The sequence below is a fragment of the Mandrillus leucophaeus genome, unplaced genomic scaffold (assembly GCF_000951045.1).
Source record: "Mandrillus leucophaeus isolate KB7577 unplaced genomic scaffold, Mleu.le_1.0 Scaffold49, whole genome shotgun sequence".
NCBI classification, from domain to species: Eukaryota; Metazoa; Chordata; class Mammalia; order Primates; family Cercopithecidae; genus Mandrillus; species Mandrillus leucophaeus.
The window spans coordinates 148,431-166,575 of NW_012105253.1; the positions used below are offsets into that span (position 1 = coordinate 148,431).

The following is an 18,145-nucleotide window of genomic DNA, read 5'->3' on the forward strand; positions in this document are numbered from 1 at the left end:
AGAACTTTCACTTCTTTGGTTAAATTAATAGGTATTTTATTTTATTTGTAGCTATTATAAATGGGGTTAGTCTCTTAATTTATTTTCAGAGTGTTCACTGTTGGCATGTAGAAATGCTACTAATTTTTGTCTGTTGATTTTGTATCCTGGAGATTTACTGAATTTGTTTATCAGTTCTAATAGTTTTTTTGTGGAATCTTTAGGTTTTTACAAATATAAGGTCATATCATCTGCAAACAAGGATAATTTGTCTTCATCCTTTCCAATTTGGATGTCCTTTATCTCTTTCTCTTGTCTGACTGCTTTAGCACTATGTAGAAAAAGAATGATGAAAGGGTGTGCAGCCTTGCCATGTTCCAGATCTTACAGGAAAGGCTTTCATTTTTTCCCCATTCAATATATGCTGGCTGTAGGTCTGTCATATATGGCTTTTATTTTGTTGAGGGATGTTCCTTCAATACCCTGCTTTTTGAGAGTTTTTCTCATGAAGGGATGTTGACTTTTATCAAATAATTTCTCAGCATCAATTGAAATGGTCGTATGGTTTTTGTCCTTCATTCTGTTGGTATAATGTATTACACTGATTAATTTGCATATCTTGAACCATCCTTGCATTCCTGGGATAAATCTCACTTGGTCATGATGAATGATCTTTTTAATATGTTGTTGAATTCAGCTTGCTAGTATTTTGTTGAGGTGTTTTGCATCAATATTGATTGGTATATTTGCCTGTAGTTTCATTTTTTGATGTGTCTTAGTCTGTTTTTGGTATCAGGGTAATGTAGGCTTCATAGAATAAATTTGGAAGTATTCCCTCTTTCTCTATTTTTCAGAACAGTTTGAGTAGGATTGGTATTATCTCTTCTTTAAATACTTGGCATAATTCAGCAGTGAAGCCATTGGATCCTGGGCTTTTCTTTACTGGGAGAGTTTTTATCATGGCTTTCATCTCATCACTTGTTATTGATCTGTTCAGGTTTTGGATTTCTTTGTGGTTTAATCTTGATAGGTTGTACGTGTCTAGGAATTTGCCCATTTCTTCTAGACTTTACAATTTATTGGCATATAGTTGCTCACAGTAGTCACTAATGAGCCTTTGAGTTTCTGTGCCGTCCATTGTAATGTCTCTAATGTCTCCTTTTTCATCTCTGATTTTATTAATTTGGGTCATCTCTCTTTATTTTTTTTTTTTTGGTCTGGCTAAAGGATTATTGATTTTATTTATCTTTTCAAAAAGCCAAATTTCTTTGCATTGATGTTTTGTATTGTTTTCTTCATTGCATTTCTGCTATGATCTTTATTTTTTTTGTTCTACCAATTTTGGGTTTAATTTGTGCTTGCTTTTTTAGTTCTTTAAGATTTGTCATCAGATGTTTTGTTTGAAGTTTTTCTTTTTTCTTTTTCTCTCTTTTTCTTTCTTTTTTTTTTTTTTTTTTTGATGTAGGCACTTATAGGTATAAATTTCCATCTTAATATCCTATAGGTTTCCATATGCTGTGTTTTCATTATCATTTGTTTCAAGAAATTTTTCAATTCCCTTCTTAATTTCTTTATTGACTTATTGGTCATTCAGGAGCATATTGTTTAATTTCCATGTATTTGTACAGTTTCCAAACTTCCTCTTGTTATTGACTTCTATTTAATTCCATTGTGGTCAGAGAAGACGCTTAATATCATTTCAATTTTTTGAATGTTTTAAGGCTTGTTTTGTTACCTAACATATGGTCTATCCTTGAGAATGATCCATGGGCTGAAGAAAAGAATGTGTATTCTGTAGCTGATGAATAGAATGTTCTATAAATATCTATTATGTTCATTTGGTCTACAGTATAGATTAAGTCCAATGTTACTTTATTGATTTTCCATCTGAAAGATCAGTCCAATGCTGAACGCAGAGTGTTAAACTCTCCAGCTGTTATTGTATTGGAGGCTATCTATTTCTTTAGCTCTAATAATATTTGCCTTACATGTCTGGGTGTGCCAGTATTGGGTGCATATGTATTTATATCCTGCAATTGTTATATCCTCTTGCTGAATTGACCCCTTTTTCATTATATAGTGACCTTCTTTGTCTCTTCTTACAGTTTTTGTCTCAAGATCTATTTTGTCTGATATAAGTATAGCTACTGTTGCTCCTTTTTGGTTTCCATTGGGATGAAATGTCTCTTTTTATCCCTTCATTTTCAGTCTGTATGTATCTTTATAGGTGGAGTGGAGTGTGTTTCTTGTGGAAAACAGATCATTAGGTCTTGTTTTTTCATCCATTCAGCCACTCTACATACTTTGATTGGAAAGTTTAATCCATTTACATTCAATATTATTATTAATAAGTAAGCACTTACTTCTGCCATTTTGTTATTTGTTTTCTGGTTGTTTTTTGGTCTTCTTCTCCTTCTTTCTTTCCTTCCTGTCTTCCTTTTAGTGAAGGTGATTTTCTCTGGTGATATGATTTAATTTCCTGCTTTTTGTTTTTCATATATCTACTGTATTTTTTTTATTCAAGGTTACTATGAGGCTTGCAAATACTATCTTATAACCCATTATTGTAAGCTGATAACAACTTAACTCTGCATAAACAAACAAGTAAGCAAAAAAAGAAAACTAATACTCTACATTTTAACTTTGTCTCTGACTTTTTAACTTTTTGTTGTTTCCATTTATAACTTTGTTTTTACTGTCTATGTCTTGAAAAGTTGTTGCAGTTATCATTTTTATTGGTTCATCTTTTAGTCTTTCTACTTAAGAGTACTTTACATACCACAGTTACACTGTTATGATTATTGTGTTTTTCCATGTACCTACTATAATCAGTGAATTTCATATATTCAGATGATTTCTTATTGCTCATTAATGTCCTTTACTTTCAGATTGAAGAGCTATTTTTAGCATTTCTTATGGGACTGGTGTGCAGTTAATTAAATCCCTCAGCTTTTATTTGTCTGGGAAAGTCTTTATTTCTCCTTCATGTTTGAAGGATATTTTCATCAGATATGCTATTCTAGGGTAAAGGGTTTTTTCCTTCAGCAACTTAAATATGCCATGCATATTAAATCTCCTGGCCTGTAAGATTTCCACTTGGGGGACATCCCAAGCCCAGTAACAATGTGGGTCTGCTACCAGACATATTGGAGCTCCATTGTACATTATTTGTTTCTTTTCTCTTGCTGGTTTTAGGATCCTTTCATTATCCTTGACCTTTGGGAGTTTGATTATTAAGTGCCTTAAGGTAGGCTTCTTTGGGTTAAATCTACTTGGTGTTCTATAACCTTCTTGTACTTGGATATTGATATCCTTCTCTAGGTTTGGGAAGTTCTCTGTTATTATCCCTTCGCATAAACTTTCTACCCCTATCTATTTCTCTACTTCCTCTTTAAGGCCAGTAACTCTTACATTTGCCCTTTTGAGGCAATTTTTTAGACCTTACGAATGTGTTTCATTGTTTCTTATTCTTTTTTCTTTTGTCTCCTTTGACTTCTGTGACCCCTCTGGTTCTGTTATTACAATATTCTGATGTATTCCTCAGTATGCGAATTTCATTTTTTAACTCCAGAATTTCTGCTTGATCCTTTTTAACTATTTCAATCTCTTAGTTTATCTGATAGAATTCTGAATTTCTTCTCTGTGTTATCTTGAATTTATTTGAGTTTCCTCAACACAGCTATTTTGGATTCTCTGTCTAACAGGTCACATATTTCTGTTTCTCCAGGATTGGTCCCTGGTGTCTTATTTGCCTCAATTGGTGAGGTCATGTTTTCCTGAATGGTCTTGATACTTGTTGATGTTCATCAGTGTCTGGGCATAGAAGAGAGGTATTTATTGTAGCTTTCATGATCTGGGTTTGTTTATATTCGTCCTTTTTGGGAAGGCTTTCCAGGTATTCAAAAGGACTTGGGTGTTGTGACCTAAGCTCTATCTGCATGGGGGACATCCCAAGCCCAGTAACGCTGTGGGTCTTATAGACTAGTACAGGTACCCACCTGGTTGGTCTTGGATAAGATCTGAAAGATTTATCTGGATTACCAGACAGAGACTCTTGTTCTTTTTCCTTACTTTTTCCCAAACAGAATCTCTTTCTCTGTGCTGAGCTGCCCAGAGCTGGGAGTGGGGTGACACAAGCATCCCTGTGACCACCAGCACTGGGACTGCATTGGGTCAGACCTGAAGCCAGCACAGCACTGAGTCTCACTCAAGGCCCACTACAACCACTACCTGGCTACTGTTTATGTTTTGTCAAGATCCTACGGCTCTATAATCAGCATATGGTGAAGCTAGCCAAGCCTGTGACCTTCCCTTCAGGGCAGTGAGTTCCACCAGGCCTTAAATAGGTCCAGAGATGCTGTCTTAGAACCAGGGACTGGAGTCAAACACCTTATAAATCTACCTGGTGTTCTATCCCCCTGTAGCTGAGCCGAAACTCCAATCATGAGACATAGTTATTTCCACTCTTCCCTCCCCTTTCCACAGGCAGTGGAGCTTCACCCTATGACCACTACCATCACAGGCCCACAGGGTCACTTCCAGACTACCACTGATTTTTGTTTAAGGTACAAGGGCTCTTTGGTCAGCTCGTCACAAATGCTGCCAGGCCTAGAACCCACCCTTTATGTCTGTGGGCTTCTATCTGGTCCAGGTCAGGTCCAGAAATGCTATTCAAGAGTCAAGGCCTGGAATCTTGGACCCCAAAAGCTGACCTTTACTTCTCTGTGGCCAGGCTGTTACAAAAGGTGCAAGACAAAGCCCCCTTTACTTTTCTCTCTTCTTTTCTCAAGCAGAAGAATGTGCTGGGTTTCATTTGAAGCCCGAGACATCTCAGTCTCACCCAAGGCCCATAACATACTACCTGGGGATTGCTGCTTGTTATTCAGGGGCCAAGAATTCTTTCATCAGCAGGTGAGGGGTCCTTTCAGAACTGTGTACTTATCTTCAAGACAGAGGATTCACTTTTGTCCCAGGGTATGTCTCGGTGTGTCTACAAATGTCTTTCAGGAACTAGAGTTTGGAATGCGGACCTCACAACTCTGACTAGTGCCCTATTCTACTGTGGCTTGTATCCAAGATGCAAGACAAAGTACTCTTTACTCTTCCCTCTCCTCTTCTCAAGCAGAAAGCAAGGGTCTCTTCTGGAGCTGCAAGTTGTGCTCCTTGGGGTTGGGAGAGCAATGGCACAAGCATTCCCTTGGTCACCCTGGCTGGTATCTCAGTAGGTGCCCTTTAATTCCACTGGCTCAAAGCCCAGCTCAGCACAAGGACTTGCCTAGGAGTTGCAGTCCTTGTGGCCTAGACTACCTTTCCAGTTTATTTAGGGCCCCAAAGCCATTCAGCTCACAGTGGGCAAGGCTTGCCAGAACTCAAGTTTCAACCACTGGGTGGGTTATTCCCCTCTGGCTAGCACTCATCTAAATGCTTCCTCCATGGGTGGGCATCAGCTGAGTTCAGTCCATTTTGCCCTCCACTGTGAGAGGGCAGCACTGAGTCCAATGTAAAGTCTCACGATCCCTGCACACTCCCTCTCCCATGCACACAGACTTTACCATGCCATGCTGTCACTGCAGCAGGGATAGGGCAGGGGTGGTGTCAGCAATTCAAGACTGTCTTTCCTACCCTCTGCAGTGCCTCTTTCAGCTACCCAGGAACTGCATGTTCATCTGATTTTTTGTTCTCATGTATGTATATGTGCTTTTTTATGTGTAGATAGTTGTCAGATTTGGTGTTCCTGTAGGGGGATGACTAATGGAAACTTCTATTCAACCATTGTGCTCTTCTCCTTATTCTCCTTAGATTATTGTCAGGGAACCAGACTAGACTGGGTGGAATTTATTCCTGGATGGGGAATAATTTTTACCAATATAATCGTTAAAACAAAAATATGTATCGCTGTTTTATGACTTAATTCCAGGATTTATACCCCAAACCAGTAAACTCATACTCTCCTTTCTTGGACCTCTTCAGTCTGCCCCAAAGACTGGGAATTTTATCAAGAAAGATGTTTTCTCTTACCTACTTCTGAATCATCTTGGAATGAAAGCAGGGACTTTTGCAAAAGAAAAGGATCCACATTGGCAATTGTCAACACGCCAGAGAAACTGGTGAGGACACTGGAATGGTACAGTAAAGCCACACAGTCTACAAAGCCTCAGTGGGTGGGATGGGATGGAAATTTCGGGAAGCGGGGATGGGACTGAGTGAGGAATGGACAGGTGGCTGGCTGAAAAACTGAAGCTATTTGTTCTGGACTGGGGGTTAGGAGACTCTTCTTAGTAGCAGTGAAGCAGCATGTTTTTCAGCTTCATTTAACCACAGAAATTCACACCTTGTGGTTTTTTCTACAGGGCACAGTAATGAGCTGATATCCTGGGGATGGGCCAAGATATTTAAAGTGAAGCAAATGACCAAATGAGATGATGTGTGTAAAAGTTGTTTAACAACTAAAAGAATACCTCATAGATGTGATGTCAATGCATCATCCCAGTCTGCGTAGTAAACAAGGAAGACATGAATTGACAAAATTAGTAATGTGAAAAACTGAGAATCAGGTCATAGAACTGAATTTTCAGTAGCTGATCATGATAATAATCATGAAGATGTATTACTATCGACATTTTATAACTGGCAACTAGGGCACAGAAAAGTAATTTGCCCAAGGTCATATAACAAAACACAGAATTGAATTCAGATCTGACTCCAAAACCCATACTCTAATCTGTGCTACATACACTATACTCTTGCTTCTCTCACTTCTATCCCTTTATTCCGCCTCTAAAAAGTCCTCCTGTGATTTAGAAGAACTTGTAAGATGATCTCCTTTCTGAATCTTGGTAATAGATGACCAAGGGATCTGGATGCTACAAACCCTCTAGGGCTAAGTACCCAGGTAGCAAGGGAAAATGTCATAAGGTAGAAAAACAGGAGCAAGACAGGGGAATGAAAAGAGGAAAGGAGGGAAGGCAAAGGGAAGAAGCAAGTGTGACAAGTCTGCCACACTCATTAAGTTTTGTGGATCCCAATTTGCATCCTTGGTGATGAAAAAGGTCATTATGGCCAGCCTGGCCAACATGGTGAAACCATGTCTCTACTAAAAATTAGCCAGGTGAGGTGGTGCACACCTGAAATCCCAGCTACTTAAGTGGCTGAGGCACAAGAATTGCTTGAACCCAGGAGGCAGAGGCTGCAGTGAGCCATGATTGTGCCACTACACTCCAGCCTGGGCAACAGAGCAAGGCTCTGCCTCGAAAAAAAAAAAAGGAAAAGAAAAAGACAAAGGTCATCATGCCGGTGACTCTCAAGTCTGTATCTCCAGCTCATCCTTCTCCTCCAAACAGGTATACCAAATTCCACTTTGATGTTTCAAGAGTCCCACAAACTCACTATGTTCAAAACTGAGTCAATTATATTTGACCCTACTGCTACTCCTTTTACATTCCAAATACTGGTGAGTACTCATGTCACCCAAGATTGAAGGCTAAGAGTTTTCTGGGACTTTACCTTGTCTTTTCCTCCTCAATTATTTGTTAACCAAGTCCTTTTCTCTCTATGCCCACAACAAATAGTTCAGTCCTCACCTGGATTTCTTCAGAATTCTTCTAATCTATCTCCTTGCCTCCTGTTTTGCACTCTTTCTAGCTATCCTCCTCAGAACTGACATCATAATACCTCCAAGGCTCTAAACTGTGCCATTTTCCAAATTAAAATGGGTTAAACCCCAGTTCTCCTAGCATGGCATATGTCAGGTTCATGACCACACCAAATGTCACACTCATGGTCAGGTTCCAGCCCATGCTGAGGTCCTAGGGCAGAGAGTGGGTGGCAGATAGCTGAAAGAACACTCAGGGGGCCATAAACAGGTGAAATGTAGTTTTATTCAGCAACTCTTTCATCAGCAGCTTTCTCACACTGTCTGTCTGGCTGCTTGATCCAGCCACTCCCATGCACAGCTGCGCAGCCAGCTCTCCCTTGTGTTCAGGGTCAGCAGTTTAACTCTTTCTCCCTCTGGACTTGAGTGCATGCTGAGCTATGTCCTGGCTCCCCTCTGTCCAACTGCAAGATGGACAGCCTTGGTTCGCTCTCTCTTTCTCTGGGCACCAGCACCTGTACCATGTCAAGACACACTGAGCCGAGCCAAGCTGCGTGCACAACATCGGCAGGTCAATTATACCTTCTTCAAACAACAGTGGCTCTGAGTTAAGCATCAGCTTACACAAACAGGTTATATAGCAAGTGTATATATATATGCATGCCTGCTCCCTAAACTCACTGAGTCACTTTGGCCCAGATGTCTGCCTCAGTCTTCTCCTTGACCAAAGCACATCCATGTACCTTACATCGTATCAGGCCTTGCACAGTGCCGCCTCTGCCTTCTCTCCAGCCTTGTCTCTCAAACCACCTCCCTGCCACCTCTGCACTAACTACACTGAGCATCTTGCAGTTCCTCAAATGCTCCAGGCTGCTTCCCCACCTGCCTGTAATCCATGCTGTCTTCCAGAAGTCCGTACTCTCCCCGACAGTTTGTCTGACAAACTTAGCTATCTCCTAAAATGCATCTCAGGTATCACCTCATCTATCATTCTAGAAAAACTTCAGATCTATGTAGAATGATCGCTTCCTCCTTTCTGCGTCTTCCAGATCTAGTATATAATTCCCTAGTACAACACCTGAGATACTTCATTATGCTAGTTAAGTTGGTTGTCTTCCTTCATTAAACCTGTGGTTCTTCAAACAGACTCTCACTCTGGAATCAGTGGTTCAAAGACCACTGACTTTTTTTAAATGGTGATAAAATCTATGTACCTCTTCCCAGAAACACTACATAAGCAAAATATTTTTCATAATATTCCAGTGGTTCCATAGTTTTCCTGGGAAACCATCCATGGCTTCCAGCGTGAGAGTTCAGCATTAAGGATTCTGGTTTTAGACTATGGGTCAGAACACTTTTTTTAAAAAGGGCATTTTAAGCTTTTCAGGGCATTGGTCTCTGCTGTTGTAACTTGAAAGCAGCCATAGATAATATGTAAACAGTGGGCATGGGTGCATTCCAATAAAACATTTACCAAAACAGGATGAAGTTTGGATTTGGCCCACTGACTGTAGTTTGCCAACCCTCTTGATCATAATTTCTTTGAGGAGAAATATATTTGCTTCCATATCCTCAGCCTAATACAACGCATGGCACATAATAGACACTCAAAAGATGTTTGGTAAATGAGAACATTCAGTAATTAATTAAAAAGTAATGAAATAAGATATTTCAGAAAAGGAGAACATTGAAAAGGGAGAAACTAAGGAAACAGCCATGGGGATGGAAAGAATAAGACTTGGATACCCACTGATTATGGGAGGTATAGAAAACACTTCTGGCTGAAATGATTTGTAACTTATCAAATAAATACAGAACAAAGATGTCTAGGACTAGTGTCAAATTAGCAAATATTCAACAAGCACTTGCTTATTTCTTCTTGGATTACACTTCTAAAAGCAATATACTTCTAAATCTCACTGTTTTCCTTTCCTAAGTACTCAATAAATAGAAACACATTTTATTAACACTTGATTCAGCCTTACTTAGCATTCAAAATTTCTGGTAACAAAAACAATCCTATGGATAGAAGCATGACATATTTTTTTAAATGACCCTGTTTTTGATTGCATAGTACCCCTTCCCCTTTATTATCACAGTGTGGTCCCTGGACAGAAACATCAGTATCACTTGGGCATTTTGTAGAAAAGTAAATTATTGGTTCCCTTCACTAGATCTGCTTAACCAGGAGCCCAGCAATCTGTTTTAACAAGACTTCAGGCTTTCCAGATTCCCTGTGAAGCCTGACAACGACTTCTTTAGGCTTAGTGATGAGTCCCAGCTGTAGCTGGTCTCAGCGTTCCCTACCAGCCTTCCTTATTCCCAGGATCAGATACAATCATGGGCACATTGGCTCAAGAGAGGCGTCATTAAAAGAGTCACTGTTGAAATTTTTTTTTTTAATTTCTAGAAGTTTCTTCAGGACATAGCTGATACAGAGAAGTATTTTATTGGCTTAATTTACAATCGTGAAGAGAAAAGGTGGCGTTGGATCAACAACTCTGTGTTCAATGGCAAGTACGTGAACATCCCACAGTTTCCTGGGGATCTTGGTTTGCTTCAAAAGACCAAACCTGAGATTGGTGGGTTCACTCTGGAATAGCTCAAACGCTGACGCTTGACTCTGTTCTGCTCTTCTCCTTTCTTCCAACCCATCCATTCCCTGAGACACATTTTAATAAACTTTTTCTTATGAAAGAGATCAAACTTTCATAAGGAGAGAGAAGAGTATTCATATAGCAAATTATTTTATTCAAATCAGGATCCAAACAAATCCACATACATAGCACTCATTTGATGTATCGTGTAGCTCTCTTTAGATGCTAGTTTGTATAGCACTGAGCATTTCTGACTGATCAAAAAAGCTTAGTTTCTTGACTTCAAACAGACTAGATATGAGTCTAGACTGGATGCTAGCTATCTCAAGGAGACACGGTCAGTTTTATGGAGGCAACCCAGTTGGTATAGAGATGAGATCTATTTCTATAACACCTAGCATTTCTGACTGATCAAAAGGGCTTCATCTTTTAACCCACAGATCACATTTTATTACAAAGTACCTACAAGTTTCCCCAGATGTGCCTTCTTTATCTAAATAAAGGTTATTATAAGCAACATGTCTATGCCTCAAAGCTATGAACTTCTGACCCCCAAGAGCTATCTCCTGTGAATTGTTCCATGGAGATTAGGATTGGTGAGAACACCAATAATTTTCCCAGTGTTTGTACGAAAGTAGTGATTCAAACAGAGGTCAAGTCAGTCCCCCAGCCTGTAACTGGGCTTCCCTACAGAGAGGAGGAAATTGATATTTATTCAGTGTCTGCTAATGCCAGCACTATGCTAAACACTTTGCATATGTTGTTTCCTGAAATATTCCCCATGATGCTACATGAAAAGCTTTTATCACTCCCCATTTCACAGACAGTTGAACTGAGGACAAGAAAAACTTAGAAATGTGTTAAATATCATACAGCTAGTCCAAAACACATGACATTTCTCTGAAACCAGAGTCTTTTCAGTCAGACTGAAACAGACTGAATGACAGAAAAAGAGGTGGGAGAGCCAACACATACCTCCACCAAGTTTTTCTGAAGCCACTATGGTCTGGAAAGGGATGCACAACCTCTCTCCTTTTCCTTCCTGTCCTCCCGCTGTGAACACATGTACTGTCCTAAACAGTACTTTTGGAAGAAGAGACAGTCCATGAGATGCTTCTAACCGAACGCCACAGTGAGTGAGTTAGTCTAAGACTGTGAATCCATACAAACTCGCAGAAGAGCTGACAGGAAAGGGTCGGTTTACAGCTGCATTTGTGGAGCTGGATTAGGAGAGGGATCTGAGCTAAAAAGGAGGCTTCCCAAATGGAGGCCTGTGTGGGCCCGGTAGTCTGCTCCCCCTCCAGGCAAAATTCCTGCAAGACTCTCACTCTGGAATCAGAAGAGCCTGGGCTAAAATGATGGCCCATTACCATGCTTTGTTTTTTTGTTTGTTTGTTTTGTTTTGTTTTGTTTTCTCATTTAGTGTTACCAATCAGAATCAGAATTTCAACTGTGCGACCATTGGCCTAACAAAGACATTTGATGCTGCATCATGTGACATCCGCTACCGCAGGATCTGTGAGAAGAATGCCAAATGATCACAGTTCCCTGTGACAAGAACCATACTTGCAACTCTTTTTGAATCCACACAGGTCATCTGGCCAGTGATCCTTTTACTTACCTATCTGTCTACCAGCAGCGGTCCTTGGCCATTTGAGAAACTGAGCTTCTTTCTTCTGCACTGGGGGACTGGATACTAGCCATCTCCAGGAGACAGGATCAGTTTTATGGAAATAACTCAGTTGGTATAGAGATGAGGTCTGCTTCTGTAGTACTGAGCATTTCCGACTGATCAAAAGGGCCTAGTCTGTTGACAGGGTTTGTTTTATTTTAGCCTCAGAGTATCTACCGTACTACCAGGGAGCAACTGTAGAGTGAGCAATTATAAACATTATTTAGGGATTACCATGGTGGAAGAGGGATAAACGTAGCTCCTGTGACCTCATCTCTGTTCTCAAGGGAACCCCATTCACATGCCCCTCCTAACTCCGCAAGCTGGGGTAGCAGAGGCTCTCCTCAGTCTGAACTAAGGCTGGGCCTTGGGGAGGGCTCCTAGTGCTGAGCTTGGAGCAGCACAGACAGCAGCATTGTTTATGGGAATAGAGAGACGTCTGGGCAGGATAGGAACCTTCTTGGAGACCCCTTTGAAGAAAACCAGACAGCCAAGGGAACAAAACACACTAGGTTTCTGTTCTTCAGCAAAGCCCTGAAGAGACACTTAAGCTAAAAATCCCCTTGTCATATTTCTGAAACTCCATTATAACATATGTAACTCCTTTGTAACCAAAATTTAGGTAAGCAGGCTTCCTTTGCTCTGAAGGTTTTGAGTACCTGACTGTATTTGTTGAGTATATTTTTAAAATTTTGGATAGTCTCTTAGGCAACAATAATCACAATATATTCGTCCCTTCAGTTCTAGAGAGAACCTGATATCAGGTACAGCCTACTGACCCAAGGACCCTGGCACTGGTTGGCATCACATTGATCTAGAACAGGTCCAGCTGATGAAGCAATAGAAAAAGAGGAGGGCTGCTCAGGGAAACATTGGCTGGGGGCAAGGAATAAGCACATAGTAGAAAGGGAACATCAGGGTCAAATGGAAATCACCTGAGACAGGAAACAGAGCATTCATTTGGCCACACTGGAAGAAAGGCAAGAAAGAGGAAGAAAAGTCTTGGAGTACCCTGGCTGTTCTCTACATTCACAAGACATCAGCTATTTACCCTGCTTGGTGCATGAGAAAGATAAAAGAGATGCCTTGTGTGTTTTGAGTAAGAATAAGTAAACCATAAGGAAGACCATGTATAAAACTGATGGAAATAATAGTCACCTAAGTACAATGCATACCATTTTGTGTCTAATAACAATGTACCACAGTAATGACTGTACATATCATTATATGCATACCAAACAAGATGTTGTAAATCATATTTTTTATTACAACACTAAGTTCTGTTTCTGCATTCCTAGGTTTCATCATTTTTGGCTCCTTAGCATGGCCACTTACAATTTTTAAAAATGAGATAACACATCAGGTGTCAGAACTTGCTTAAAGAGAATCACCAGAAGTAATTTGTGTTTGAGATGGGGTGGAAATTGGAATTACATTAGCAGCCTGTGGAGATACAAGTTCTCTGACTGTGTTGGGAAAGAATAAGTGCTACCGTTGAGAAGGGAAGTAAGGCTGAGTCTAAGTGGAGAGAAAAATCAATTGTTGATTTTTCTCTCTAAGTGGAGAGAAAAATCAATTCTAGCCAAAGGCAAGCCCCAGAACTCAGACAACAGAAAGGAAATCCTAATCCTTCTGTTTTGAGAAGAGAGAACTATAGTTGCTTCACTTCCTGTTTCATGACAGAATAACTGCAAACTTTTAAGATCAGGAAATGTAGACATCTAGTGATTTCTTTAGTAGACAGTTTAAATTTCCCCCAAGATTAGGAGACACTTCTGTGCAGGTTCTAAAAGGAGCCCAGTGGCCTGGGGTGGGAGTGGGGAGTAGATAGGGAAAATGTGGACTTTGGTTTAAGTTTATCATTGGGAGAGTTCCTGGATCCTTGCAAGCTTAGATAAATGTGATCTTTATTAGATAGCAGTGGCATGCTTTAAAAAAAAAAAAGGCAATGAAATTTGAATTTGAGTTTTGACTTTACTTCTAATATGCTGTGTGAATCAGTACAGTTTTCCTACTCTTTCTTGGTCTTAGTTTCCTTACTGATAAAATGGGGTAGTAATACCTATCTCAAAAAATTATTGCACATATTAAATAACATTCCTCTATGTATCTCAATGGCATTAGACATTAGGAGAAGCATTTTGTAGAGGATTTGAAGTTGAGATCTTCATCCAAGAAGCAGCTTTTCAATTTGCTAGAAGCTTAATGTAGGCAAGCCACTTAATGTTTCAGAACTTGTTAACTCATTTATAATACGGGAATAAAAATTTGCCCAAGTCAGAGAAGGGTGCCTCAAAAATGTTGTGGCCAAGCCACATGGAGATCAAAGGCACACTTTTCATGACTTCAAATGTGGGCCCAGCCTAGGTCAGCCAACCCCCATACAACCCTTAGACTCATGAACAAATCCACCTGAGAGCAGCAGAGCCACCCTAGATCAGCAGAAACTCTAAGCATGAAAATAAAAGCTTATCACTGTATACCACTGGAGTTTTCTGGTTATGTCTCATATAGCAAAATCTAACTGATGCAATCTCCACCTGGCCTTCATCCTTCTCCCTTTATTGTCCTTTCATGTATTGTTCATCCAGCAACCAGGATGATCTTGTTAAAACATTAAACAGATTCTGTTACTCTTCTTCAGCCCCCTGTGATGGTTTTCCAATGTGCTTCTGGAAAGAGCAAACATCTTTAAAAGGATCTAAAACTAGAAATGCCATTTGACCCAGCGATCCCAATACTGGGTATATACCCAAAGGATTATAAATCATTCTACTATAAAGACACATGCACACGTATGTTTATTGTGGCACTATTCACAATAGCAAAGACTTGGAACCAACCCAAATGTCCATCAGTGATAGACTGGATTAAGAAAATGTAGCACATATACACCATGGAATACTATGCATCCATAAAAAAGGATGAGTTCACGTCCTTTGTAGGGACATGGATGAAGCTGGAAACCATCATTCTCAGCAAACTATTGCAAAGACAGAAAACCAAACACCACATGTTCTCACTCACAGGTGGAAATTGAACAATGAGAACATTTGGACACAGGGCAGGGAACATCACACACCAGGGCCTGTCATGGAGTGTGGGGATGGGGGAGGGATAGCATTAGGAGAAATAACTAATATAAATGACGAGTTAATGGGTGCAGCACACCAACATGGCACATGTTGTGCACATGTACCCTAGAACATAAAGTATAAGAAAAAAAGAAAAAAAAAGTAAAATAATATTATCTTTTTGCATACCTGGGAAAAAAAAAGGCTCACAAGGCTCTACATGGTCTGCATTCCAGTTACCACTCTGACTGCAATTGCTTTCTCCTTTGCACACTCCATTTCAGTGTCTTTGCTATGCCTTCCCTAGGATCTCCCACTTATTACTCACTATGCCTGGAATGTTCTTTAACAAGTTTCCGAATGTATCACCATCTTACCTCTCTCAATCCTTCCCTGAAAATCTTATTTGAAATTTCAACACTCCAGCAAGAGATATTCCCTTTCATTCCTGTTTCACTTTTCTTCACAATACTTCTTCACCATCTAATATACTATTTTCAATAGCTTTATTGAAATATAATTCACATTCCATAAAATTAACTCATTGAAAATGTACAGCTCAATGGTGTTTGGTATATTCGTAGATATTTACAGCCATCATCTCAAAAAGAAAGCCTGTACCCCTTAGCTATCACTACCCTATGTCTGCATTCCCCTCAGCCCTAAGCAACCACTAGTCAACTTTCTAGACTACATAGATAGTCTACCTCTGACATTTAATTTTTCAAAGTTTAATTGTGAAATCATTATATCTTAAGAAAGGCAGATGATAGATAGCTAGATAGCAAGACATGTCTTAAAAACAATAAACTGAGTTTCAAGTAACAACTAACCATATTAAAAACCATAGCTGTAACTTAGAAGTCTTTTGTTGCACACTAATTATTTGATAATGGTAATAATTATGATGCAGTTCAAAGATGAGCAAGTTCTTTTCAGATTATTCTAGAATCCATACTAAGTGCTTCATCATGTAAAATGTCTCAGAGCAAGGCTAATTCCTGAATAGTTGACAGCAGCATTTCACGCCATCCCGAAGGGCCTCTATGACTTTATCATTCCGGAGGGTGAAGATGAAATGATTGAGGAAAGGAGTTACTACTGAAACCATCAAGGAAACTACCCGATTGTAATCAGCTGCCTGCATTTGCTTGGGTTTCAAGTAGAGAAACAAGCAGCTGCTGTAGCCGATCACAACACAGGTGAAGTGGGAGGCACAAGTGGAGAAGGATTTCCTCCGGCCAGAGGCTGACGGGATCTTGAGAATGGTGGAGATGATGTAGAAGTACGAGACAATTGTAGGGATCAAAGAAGCAAAGAGAACAAAAACAGCCATTAAAAAGAGGATAAACTCCGTGGAAAGAGTATTATTGCAGGATAGTTTGAACAATTGCCCTCGGTCACAGAAAAAATTGTTCACTACATTTGATTTGTAGTAAGTAAGCTGAAGCGTGACGTAGACTGGCCAGATTTGAAAAAGAAACCCAAACACCCATGACACAAGAACCACAAAGTTGCAGGTGTGTCTGTTCATAATGATGTTGCAACTCAAAGGGTTACACACAGCAATATAACAGTCCACAGCCATTGCTCCAAGTAATGTCCCCATATAAAGGTATGGGAAGAGCTGGACAACACAGGCAGACAAAGATACTGTTTGCGTCCCAGGGAGCAGCAATCCCAGAAGCATCCCGGGGACGATTATGGTTGTGACCAGGATCTCCAGGGCAGACAGGTGGCCGAGGAAGAAATACATGGGGGACTGCAGACGTTTATCCACACAGACAATCATGATGATGACGGTGTTTCCCATTAATGTCACCAAGTAGAAAAAGAAGAATATAGCAAAAAGGATATAATGTAGTTCTTCAGAGCCAGGGAAACCAAGGAGATAAAATTAAGTGGCACTAGAGTAATTCATCAACATTTAGTTCTAAGCCCTTGTTCCTTGTGAAATCTAGAGACCAAAAGAGGGAGAACAACTGCTTCTATTCTAAAAAGATTAAGGGCATTTCAGGTTGAAAAAACATTCCTCTCCTTCTCCTCAACTCCATAACCTGTCTCTACTATTTTCTACACAAGGTTGATGTCAAATACTTCATGAAGAATATATATCTTACAAAGATAAATGTGTGTGTTCAAGAAGATGAAATCCAGTCATGAATACCAAATAATAAACATGAAAATCAACCCACCCTAGCATGCACTCTTTCTCAATACACTGGACATCTGCCTCCAACTCCGCTCTTACCGGCCACCCTGTCTGCTTCCATGATGTATGACTGTTACAAGGTGAACCACTTCATAATAATTGCAATCATTACCAAGATCAAGAAACAGAAGTTTGATAGCAGTCACATAAATCCATTTGTGTGTTCCATTACAATTGCAATGCTCCTATCATCAGCAGAAATTACAATTCTCAACCTTTAAGAAATTACTGCCTTGCTTTCCTGAATAGTTTAATCATCCTAGTTTGAATCGTTATGCATTATAACTTAGTGTTGTCCATTTTGTAATTCCATATGCTTTAAGTCTATTTTAATTGATAGATTCTCTGTATAGCCCATTCACTTTCTTCCAATCTACTTGTTGAAGAACTCAGGTATTTTGACAGTAGAGTTTTCCATAATGTCGGTTTTGCTAATTTCATCCACATGGTGCAATTGAACATATTCATCTGTTTCTAGCTTCTCTTACAGGTTTCCTGTCCTAAATCTGGAATCAGTCATTTCTCCAAGAAGCCCTAGATTCTCACACCAAGAAAAATTATTGCAATACAACAATCTGAACCTAGGAATGATGATATTTATTGGAATGGTCAATGTTATTGGAATTTTGAGTGGACAAAGCCAGCAGGTAAATAGGTAAATGGGTGGTAGATAGGTAGATAGATTAACCATGAATCCATCATACATATAATTTAAACAGAAGACTCTAACGACTTTCCCTAAGCTCCTCTATATTACATTTAAAATTAGAATATTCACTAAACATTCATTTGCTTTATCTGACATTACACACGCAACAGTTATAAAATATGAATACTATATTCCTGAATATAATTACTGAAAACATTTTTTAAATATTTGCATATACTAAAACATGCCAAAATGTAAAGACCATCGATGCTAGGAAGAAACTGCATCAACTGATGAGCAAAATAACCAGCTAACATCATAATGACAGGATCAAGTTCACACATAACAATATTAACCTTAAATGTAAATGG

At 39.5% G+C, this 18,145-nt stretch overlaps 2 protein-coding genes and 1 long non-coding RNA gene across 5 annotated transcripts in view; 1 reads left to right on the forward strand and 2 right to left on the reverse strand.

Moving 5' to 3' along the window:
• Positions 1–13,130, forward strand: part of CLEC5A (C-type lectin domain family 5, member A) — an 18,208-nt gene extending 5,078 nt beyond the window's left edge. The window contains exons 5-7 of one of the 3 annotated variants that reach the window (XM_011995414.1): positions 5,950–6,086; positions 9,981–10,087; positions 11,591–11,926. In XM_011995414.1, coding sequence (XP_011850804.1) covers positions 5,950–6,086; positions 9,981–10,087; positions 11,591–11,705 — 359 coding nt within the window. In that variant the 3' untranslated portion in view covers positions 11,706–11,926. Of the gene's footprint in view, positions 1–5,949; positions 6,087–9,980; positions 10,088–11,590 lie in introns of all 3 variants that reach the window. The other 2 variants (XM_011995416.1, XM_011995415.1) reach the window with 2 other exon arrangements.
• On the reverse strand, positions 9,958–12,034 carry LOC105550496. The gene is made up of 2 exons (XR_001007738.1): positions 11,789–12,034; positions 9,958–10,232 (listed from the first exon to the last, which is right to left on the reverse strand). It is a non-coding gene; the product is annotated as an uncharacterized LOC105550496 (long non-coding RNA).
• Positions 13,131–15,236: 2,106 nt separating the features above from the next.
• On the reverse strand, positions 15,237–16,726 carry LOC105550498 (olfactory receptor 9A4). Its single transcript, XM_011995417.1, has one exon. It carries the CDS (start codon positions 16,724–16,726, stop codon positions 15,908–15,910), a length of 819 nt encoding a protein of 272 aa, XP_011850807.1. The 3' UTR covers positions 15,237–15,907.
• Positions 16,727–18,145: the final 1,419 nt, after the last annotated feature.

Bases quoted from the DNA above. Each gene is read 5' to 3' on its own strand.
- LOC105550498 (XM_011995417.1), bottom strand. From the start codon at position 16,726: ATGGGAAACACCGTCATCATCATGATTGTCTGTGTGGATAAACGTCTG.